General features: G+C 41.1%; 1 protein-coding gene across 1 annotated transcript in view; it reads right to left on the bottom strand.

Annotated features, from left to right (window-relative positions):
• LOC116385067 (protein FAM107B-like) overlaps positions 1-10,469 on the bottom strand; it is an 18,765-nt gene that overhangs the window by 3,191 nt on the left and 5,105 nt on the right. Inside the window, exons 2-4 of the mRNA XM_031850258.1 lie at positions 7,058-7,133; positions 2,710-2,914; positions 2,351-2,369 (exon numbers count right to left, since the gene is read on the bottom strand). Of these exons, the coding sequence (XP_031706118.1) occupies positions 2,351-2,369; positions 2,710-2,914; positions 7,058-7,133 (300 nt within the window). The remainder of the gene's footprint in view (positions 1-2,350; positions 2,370-2,709; positions 2,915-7,057; positions 7,134-10,469) is intronic.

The raw sequence follows: 10,469 nt of genomic DNA, 5'->3' as shown, positions 1-10,469 counted from the left end.
ACACACACACACACACACACACACATTATATTCACATATCAGACATTATGATGAACCAACTGTGAACTGATCGACTGACAGACACTGATACTGATGCGTCAACAACAAGCTGATATCGATCAGTACATCATCTCAGCTCGTACAACAAAACACACTATGACAGCAAAAAACAGCTAAGCTGAACAAAGGTAAAACTTTTACTATATATATATATATAAATAAAAGACATACATATATAGTATATATAACAACGATAACATTTGGAAACAGTAAGACAACAGTGCAAAGTGCTGGAATAAATAGGGAATGATTAAAGTAACAAGTTGCTTTATATACATGAGGTAAATATATATATATATATATATATATATATATATATATATATATATATATATATACATATGATAAATATGACTTTTGTTTGTGCATGTGTGTATTTTCAGTGTGTGTGTGTGTGTGTGTGAATAAATATAACAGAGTGAAAGAATTTATTTTTTCCTTCTTGTATCTGAATGAGTGAAGTGTGTTTCTGTGTTTCCTCCAGCAGAGGGCAGTATGCTATAACTACATATAAAACTGTGAACAAACGCATCATAATATGTGTTTCTGCACACACATACGGACGTATGTGTCTGCGACATGCACATGCAGAAATTTCGCATGTAAAACCATAAATGTCTTCACATGTGATGTAATTTAACACAAAGATTTGTGGTGTTTTTTACTTATTAACATTCTTTGTATCAATTTTCTTGGTGCGTCTGCTGCATAATTAGCATTTTTTCTCTTCGCTCTCAGCTTGAAGTTCTGAGTTCAAGTTCCGGTTGATTTGTGTAACAGCAGATGAGAGTGTTGGATTTGCCTCTGGGCCTCCTTTCAGCTTCTTTTTTCCTCCTGAATGATAAAGCTGAAGAGGAAAAACAACAAAACAAAAAACCTCGACCTTGTTTCTTTGCCCACCGTGCTAAAGCTCTGAGTGTGAATGAGCGACTGTGCGGAGGTGAAAACTTTCCCAGAGTCCTCGGCGTGCAGGCCTGCGAGGTGGGAGGCTGTTGCTTAGCAGCATCCGCTCGTGTCTTCAGAAACTTTACATGACGAGACGACAGGCGTTAAAAAAAAGAAGAAACAAATACCGCTCTCTGATTGGTCAGCTCGTGGCAGCCAGCTGACCACCCTGATGGGTCCAAAGCTGAATTCTGCTGAGGGACCCGTGAGCTATGTGAACCATTTGAATAAGTAGAGCTATACTGAACAGAATGAGGCACAAACAAACAACTTTTATTCAATCGTGAATATTAGTATGAACATAAATAAGATGTCACAGTGACTAATATCCACTTCTTATATACAGTCGATGGTATACATAGTATTTAATGTATAAAAGGATATCGTGGGAGTCTGAATAGTGCGGCTGATAATTTACAGGTGTTTTGCTGATGTTTGTCAGTAGAGGAGATGCTGAATCATCAGCCAGCATGAGCCAAAGCTCAGTGTTTTATTATTTTCTGCATTTTATATATATTTTTAACAATTTCTGAGTGGACTGAAGTTTAGAAACCTTGAGTTCGGCACTATGGCCGTCAGCATCTTGGTTGTTTTTTTTTTGCAACCAGAAGTGACACGAGAGGGCGGAGCTAACCGAAAGCTGAATCAGACATTTTTTTAGGCAACCAAAATGTTACAGTTAACTTTCATGAACTGAAATCACTCTGTGAAAGGGTTAAAGCATCCCCTGCTTTATGGTCTGTTTGACTCTAAATGGACCATAATGTACTAAATGAACATCATGCTGTATTGAAGAAGACTTGAAACTAGAGATTGAGACCATAAACTCATGTTTACAATGTTTACTGAGGTAATAAATCAAGAGAGAAGTAGAGTCATTTTCTCATAGACTTCTATACAATCTTCTTTTTGCAACCGAAGGAGTCACCCCCTGCTGGTCAGTAGAGAGAATGCAAGTTTGAAGATACTTCAGCATTGGCTTCCTTTTTCAGAACCAGAGGTTACCGACTGATTTATGCTCTATGACTTGGCTGAATACTTGCTGGTTGATATTTAGTAAGACATTGCATCTATATTGCACAGTATTCCCAGCCAATCGACATTTGAATTTCAATATTTAATCAAAAAGTTGTAGCAAAACATTGATTGAGAGACGAGATACTCATAGTTTTGTAAGTGCGCACATATATTGTCTCGAATGGTCCCAAACCAGGCTGCATATTCAAGTGCACACGGTTATCTTTTCCGAGCTACACTTTATAAACACCGTTGCCTTTTGCCGTTTTATCAAATGTAATAAATAGTTACGTGAGCGTGAGCTACGCTTAGTCAGACACAAAGTCACAGAACAGCCCTGGAGGTGGCTGACAGCAAGACACAGATGAGAGAGGTGCATTGCGAATACTTCACTGAAAGTACAAGTACTTTTGAACACTGTTGAGGAAAGAGAAGACAAGCTGATGATCTGGAACGATAATGTGTTTCCTTCAGTGACTCATATTCCACAATATCCTGGCACTAAAATAAGTCCCCACTATAAAAAAAATGTCCTCGGTTTCGAGAAACATTTCCCAACTGACTAAAAATGTCCCTGCTTTCCACAAATGTCCTCACGTACCAAAATGTCCCCTCTCCCCACTGCTGTCCTCACATCGGCATGTAGACAAACCCCCCCCCCCCCCCCACACACACACACACTGTTACCGTTTGCAGCTGCTCATCAGCTCTCGGTGAAGCTCCTGGTGACTCTTTGAAGCTTTGACAGGATTCACCAGCTTCTTGGGTTTGATGAGGTCGTCCTCCTCGTCTCCCTCTAGATAGTCGGGCTGGGGGACGTAGCTGGACACCGGGGACGGTTTCCTGTGGACGCCCTCAGACCGGTGCTGCTGCAGGTCTGCATACGCTGAGGCTGAGGACACAATCACGAGGACACTCAGATTAAAACTTGAATCAGCTCTGCAGAGGATGAACCCTTTAGATTGCACTGACTCTGTGATCTTCCCTCTAGCGCCCCCCTCAGGACATCTGTAGTAATACAGTATAGTAAAACAGGGACTTCCTCTCATGATTTTTGTCAGAATGAAGCTTGCGTGTTTGTGAACACCATGTTTTCGAGATTTTGTCTGAACTACAGTGTTCATGTCTCCGCCTGTCCGTCGTCCCTGTTTGTCTGCCAGAAGAAAGGACAGATTAACAGGCATCTGATCCAAGTCCTCAGATATTCTGGGAGACAGAGATCAGATGTCATACAGTTCACCTCACACAATGACTTCTTTCTCAAGCGCAACCAGAGACCAACGTCCGCTGCTGCTTCATATTTCACAAAAATAAAAATGAGCTCTTGGTGCAGCACCCGGCCACAAGTATGTGGACAGCTATCTGGAACACCCCCGAGCTCTTCTGGTTTCAGACTTTCCTCCAGATGTTGAAGCTGCTGCAGAGATTTGTTCAGACTCTAGAGCATCAGCGAGGGCCGACCTTAAGTAGATTTTTACCATGATGACGTGTTGCAGTGGATAAAAACTAATGTTGTTTCACCAAATCTGCAACATGCAACCTGCGACTTTGCAGCTTGATATAATTTCCTCCCACAAAAGATACATCATTATTTTGACCAAAGAATTTCGCACACTGACAGTTATTCATAAACCGGGAAGGCTGAAAACATTTCTCAGCTTTGTGTTTGAGCTGCACGACTGCGCTGCTGTTGCTCCTCCACGTTTCCACATTCACAATTTGACTGAGTGAATCTAGCAGAGCGGAGATTTGACAAAAGTCTCTGATTGGATGATTCTTGCAGCTTAATGCCGTCGTAGTTGTCTTCTCTCCTACAGTTGATCTGGACTCAGTCTGCGACTTTTCACTCGATTTAATCTCAGAGTTTCCAAGAGGAGATGATTCAACAGGAGGGTTGAATCATGAGGGCCCATGCAGGAAGTGTGGACAGACATTGAGATATGCCGTGGTTTCATATTGATCTGAGACAGGACGTGCAAACTAAACCCACTCTGTAGTTTATCGACGTTTCTATGAGTGCCTGTTATCTGGTTACAACTGTAAGCTGTGATAACTCTGTGAGAGGAAGACTGTCTGACTCCACCTCAGCCAGGAGGAAACGTGATCATGTTACACAGTAACATCAGAACATAATGTATTTTCTCTTCTTCATCCTGAGAATTAAATCGCACTGAAGTTATTAAATCAGATCAAACCTGCTGCTGCAAATCGCTCAAAGCATCTTAAACCTTGCGACGAATGGCTTCGGTGAAACTCATCCTGCAGCATCAGATTTTACAAGCTGTGTACCAAATCTGCACACACACTCCATAGTGTTAACTATACGTGGTTCTTTACATTTCTAGATTTGATTCTACATTCTGGTTTGTCTCTGTGAATGACCGGTACCAACAACAATAACACTGATTATAATAATAATCAAAAAATGTAAAAATAATTACACATTTATTTGAAATTAAATTTTAATTCAATTTCTAGTTTTCAAACTGAAAAAAACTGGTGATGTTTTTTAAAATTGTACAGACTTTATGATTTGTCAATTAATCACACAAACAGAGTTGATAACTGTTTGAACACAGCAGGTTGAAGTCTGCTTTCCTCTTACATAAACACTCGGGTCACATCGTGACATGTTGCAAAAGACAAACTAGTTTGAACTGTACAGCTATTGATCCGCTCCTAGAAAATCAATCCTGCTTTTACCATTGAGCAAACATCAAAAAGCTCTGGCCAAACCAGAGAACACCTCAGAAAATTGGACCACAACAGAATCAAACCCCTAGAGAATATTGGACCAAACCAGGATTAAAAAAACTGAAATTATTGGGACAAACAAGGATTAAAACGCCAGAGAATATTGGGACAAACCAGAACTAAAGCCCAAGAGAATACTGTAATAAACCAGAATCAAAACGCCAAAGAATATTGGGACAAACCAGGATTAAAAAAAACAGAGAATATTGTGCAAAAGCAAAACTAAAACACCAGAGAATATTGGACCGGACCAGAATAAATCACCAGGGAATATGGGACCAAACACAAACAAAAACACCAGAGAATATTGGACCAAGCCAGACGTAAAACTCTATAGAATATTGAACCAGACCAGGACTAAAACACCAGAGAATGTTGGGACAAACCAGAACTAAAGCACAAGAGAATACTGTAATAAACCAGAACTAAAACACCAGACACTATTGGACCAAAACAGGACTAAAACTCCAAGTCTTCAAGACTCCACATTCCTTTCATTCTGATTATTAGGTGTTTTATTACATAACAATCCCAGCAAAGTAAGTTGATCTGAACTCCTACTCAAATGAAATGTATCTGCCAACAGTGATTTCATCTTCATCCTACGCTCCCCACTTCCACACCAACCTCACACTGTTTTAATATTGTGTGAGCGCCACGCTGCTCTCCAACACATGACTCAAGCGTTGAATTATTCATGAAATGTAAATGATCATATAACTTTATGGTTGGCATGCTTAATTCACACCACTGCACACCCCAACAAATTTGTAAAAGCCTCATTGTCGAGTCCTAAAATAATAAAATCACGTTCGTAAATGCAATTTTCTATGAAATAATAATAGTTTCTGAGGTATATGAATTATTGACTTCTTAAACCCGCAAATAACCTCCATCTTAACGAGTAATTTATTCCTAAAATACGTAGTTACATTATTTAAATTTCAGTTCCAAAATGACAGTAAAACAATTTTTGTATAAGTTTTATTCTACTCATTACACACATTTCCACACATTCAGCAAATACACTGAATTAATTCAACACAAAGCGCTGACATGCAGACAAATCTATCAAAATAACACAAATTATAAACAGCTGATAAAAAAGTGAAACAGTAAAAGTTAAAATGACAGAGCAGAAGCGAATAAAACAAAATATCTAAAACAAATTGTAAACACAACAACGACACACAAAATAATGCTGCACACACCCAGCAGAAAATAACAACAATAGTTATCTACAATTTAAATAAGTACGAAAATGCTTCAGGAGGATCCAGTCAGTGCTCCTCTGCTTCTTACCAGACTTCACCATACCCTCCCTGGCTGTGGTGGACCATTCGGGGCTAATGCTTGTCCTCTGATCCATCTGATCCATCTGATCCAGATCCAGGTCCTGGTGATCCTCATGTGTTTCAGTCTGTGTGAACCTTCATGCTCCCTGTAGAGGAGCAGCAGCCCTCCACTCCTCCCGACTGAGTCATGCCGAGTGTAAAACAGCGGTCACATGATCCTCCCAGTGTTTCCCTCCTCCTCCTCCTCCTCCTCTTTGTGAAGATTTCTGACAACCTGCTCTGAGTCTTTTCCCACGCTGCTGTCTTCAGGTTTTGGTTTCAAATGAAAACTGTCAACAAGTGAAAGTCTGAAGGTGGTGGAGGTGAAAATTCAGTGTTCAAAAACAACAGGGTTCATCCTCTGGGGAGAATGAATGTAATCAGCGTATTATAAGTCCTCCAAATTAAAAGACAAAATACATTGTTTGTGCATGACTGTTGAATCACTGGTTTAAGGTTTGAAACCACTGTGAACTTTGTGACGCTGAAAATGACTTTTTAATGGAGCTAGGCTACCAGAGACATATACTGTATGGCGTCTCTACATCACTTCTCCACAGTCCAAATATGGTCACTTCCTGTTCACCGGTTGTGGACGTAGTCATTGTGACATCACTCATTGGTTTGTGGACTGCCGTCTTGAAGCCTTGAGTTCGGCGATTTCGTCATCACCATGTTGTTTTTTTAGCAGCCAATGAACAGAAGTTACCATATTTGGAATGCGGAGGAGTGACGTAGTGACACCGTATACGGCTCCGGTCAAAAGTAGCCCCGCCCTGAAGCATACTCTGCTTTATGGTCATCCTCTTATGGACTTCTATACAATCTGACTTCTTTTTGCAACCGGAGGAGTCGCCCCCTACTGGTCGGCAGAGAGAATGCAAAGTTTTAAGACAACCAATCACAGGTCGGTTCTCCCGACGGTAACCTGAGAGGGACAAACCTACCTCGGCCGTTTGGGTGCTTTCCATTTTTCACACACTGCTGCTTCGGTGGAGGCTCGTGATCCATGCTGTACGCCTTCTGGAAAACCACAGAAGAAGAAAAAAGGGAGAATAAGGAGGGAGGACACATGACGCTGAAGCTCTGACGATGGTTTCATCAGTTTGTGATGGACGAAGAGAAACCTGAGAATAATTCAGAAGTTATTGTTCTTCTGGCAACCATATTACCCACAATGCAACTGGACCAACAGTGGGTTGGGGAAGTGTGAGTGATGTATGTTTTTCTCTCAGTGTACCTGATTATGTACTTCTAGTTATCTAGTATTCAGAGTATTTACAGATTTTGAGTATTTGGTGTTGCACATCTTTCTTGAGTCGAGCTCAGCCTCCTTCTTTCACCTCGTTCTCCCCCGTCTCCTCACCTCCTTCCCTCCTCTCTCCACCCTCTCTCTGATCCTCCCCCAGCTCTCTCTCCTTACCCCCTCTCTACCTCCCCTTCCCCTCTCTCCTCCTTCTCCTCCCCCTCTCTCCTCCACCCCCACTTCTCTCTTCTCTCACCTCCTCTCTCTCTTTCTCCCCTTCTACTCTCTCCTCTCCCTTCCTCTCTCTCCTCCTCTCACCCCCTCCTGTCTGCTCCTCTCTCTCTTCTCTCCCACTCTCTCCCCTTCCTCCCACCTGTCCTCCCCCTCTCTCCTCTCTCCACTCTCTCCCCCTCCTCTCTCTCCCTCTCCCTCCTATGACTTCTCCCCCTCTCTCATTTTCTCCCTTCTGTCACCTCCTCCCCCTATCTCTTACTTACCTTCTTCTTTCTCCTCATCTCTCTTTTCTCTCCTCCTCCCCCTCTCTCCTACACCCCACCTCTCTCTTCTCCCACCTCCTCTCTCTCTCTTTCCCTCCTTCCTCTCTCTCCTCTTCCTTAACACCCCTCTCTCCTCTTTCTCCTCCTCTCCCCCCCCCCCGGTGTTTCTCGGCCGCTCGTCTCCTTTCAGACTCCAGGTCAGTTGGATGGTGTCCTCTCTGACTGAATGGACTTTGTGTTAGTTGCTAGGAGACTTCATCAGGCTTCAACATGGTGACAAGGCCCTCACTGTCTTCCCCCCTGCCCCCCTCTCACCCCCTCAAGGAGGAGGAGGGGGTCTCTGGAGGTCCCATGGATGTTGTTTACTGCAGGATGAAGATTTAATGAATGATCCTTTTCTCCTAAACTGGTCCCTGTCCGTCCACCAGGATGTTAACCAGTTCAACATGTGGAGAAATCCTCTTCTTCTTCATCCTCTGATGATGATGATGATGATGATGATGATGATGATGATGATGATGCAGGTGTCATCATGACGCCCGCATCAGGTCAGTTTTATAACAGACTAAACGTCACACGGTGGTTGAAACCACTGATCTAAATAAGAATAAACTCCACAGCTGACGTGAGATCAGCTGACGGGGGATTTGAACCTGTGACCCTCAGGTCTCTGATCCTCTGTGGTTCTGCAGGTTCAATCAGGAGCAGAACTGACCTGAGGACAGTCTGACCCCTGCTGGACATACAGAAACATTACAACTCCGACTGTGAAGGGAAATCAGTGGCCTGAGGGGCCAAATCTGGCCCTCGAGCAAAGATATTACACACAGAAAAATAAAGGTGCCATCTGGAACCAAAATTGGTTCTTCGGAGTGATGCCATAGAAGAACCATTTCTGGTTCCTTTCAGACCAGGGTTCTTTAAAGAACCGTTTCCTTAAACGGTTCTTTAAAGAACCCACAAAGGTGCCTCAAAGAACCTACAACAAATGGTTCTTTGAGGCACCATTTCTGGTTCTTTGAAGAACCTAAAGAAAAAAAGGTTCTCTAAAGAACACTTTTCAAAAAAGTTCTTTATGGACCCAAATGGTTCCATAAAAAACCCTTTTCAAATGGTTCTTTAGCTAAAAATGGTTCTTTGAGGAACTGATTTTTTGAAAACGTGAACAAATTGTACATTTAAACAGCATAACAATGGAATCAGGGTTCCCACTCTGCTTTAGAGATCATATTCCAGGATCTTTTCCGTGATGATTTGTAAAATCATCTTTTTATGAATACATGTATATCAGCTGGTAATGGCAAGGTATTTATTTTTCTAATTTATACCATCCAATAACTCAAACATGAATTAAGAACCATTTAATATCCCAAAGACCCATGTGACAAACATGTAGAACCATCCAATAGATAAAATGGTTCTTTAGTAGGTGATGGTTCTTCGTGGAACCACACTGCCTTTTAAAGAACCATTTAAGAACCATTGTTTTTCTGTGTAGTTTAATCTTAAACTACAGATAAAGATAAAAATAAAAAACAAGATTATCTTTAGTCTCAGTTTGCTTTAAACGCAGAGAATTCTTTGATCAGTTCACAGGAAAAAGAAACGTCTCTAAAGTCTAATTTAAATTGAACCTGAATAGAAAAATCGAGGCACAACACTTCTTCTTAAAGCTGAAGTTAAATCTGAAGATACTTTAAATAATGACGCATCACACAGGACTTTATTATGAAGGTCAGAGGTCACACGTATGGCCGTCCTATCACAGCTCAGCAAACAGAATTAATCTCAGCCGACGAGTCAGCGTTTCTTCTTCTGTGGTTTCTTTTTCAAATTCATATTAGTATTTAAAAATGAATCAACTGCTAAAGAAACATTATTTAAAGGTGAAGATGAAGTTATTAAAATGAGCTCCACCTTTTAATCAGCTGCAGCATGAAAGAGATGAATACATTAATGCATCAATAATCTAAATTAAATATTAGAATCTGCATCGAGATTACTTTTACTTTTCGTACTTTGAGTATATTTGAACACTTTTGTACTCTTACTGAGGCAATAGTTTTGAATGCAGGACTTTTACTTTAAAAACAGAGTATTTCTACACATTTAGTCCAGTTTACTTCTGAGTACTTCGTCTTCTGCTGTTAAAAAGTCAGCTTTAACCGATCTTATAGAAGCTTCTTCTTCTTCTTCTTGTTTCAGTATTTTTAGCTGCAGGGATTTTCTGTGTTCCTAATCTGGTCCAATCTGGATTTAAGCCACTGAAGACATCAACAACACAAACACGACTGTTTTTATTTAAACATGTTTTTTCTGTGTTTCTGGACAGGAAGCTGCGTATATAGGGCATCAGGCTGATCCTGGATCTGTCAGCTCTTCTGCTTCTTCTTCTTCTTGTTAATGAGCAGTGTTACGTAACGGCAGCTGAAAATAGTCCCGTTGTTGTTTACTCTGTCAGAGCTCATTCACTCACACATGAGTTCACGAACTGACCGAGAACCTGCTGACGGGATCTGAGCTCTGATTGGTCGAGGCCGGTCAGCGCTCTTATAACCATGACATATACATATATATATATATATATATATATATATATATATATATATATATATA

Source organism: Anarrhichthys ocellatus, unplaced genomic scaffold (genome assembly GCF_004355925.1).
Source record: "Anarrhichthys ocellatus isolate YVR2014 unplaced genomic scaffold, GSC_Weel_1.0 scaffold1, whole genome shotgun sequence".
NCBI classification, from domain to species: Eukaryota; Metazoa; Chordata; class Actinopteri; order Perciformes; family Anarhichadidae; genus Anarrhichthys; species Anarrhichthys ocellatus.
Note: the sequence above shows the minus strand (reverse complement) of the source record. Positions and strands in the feature narration are given on the sequence as shown.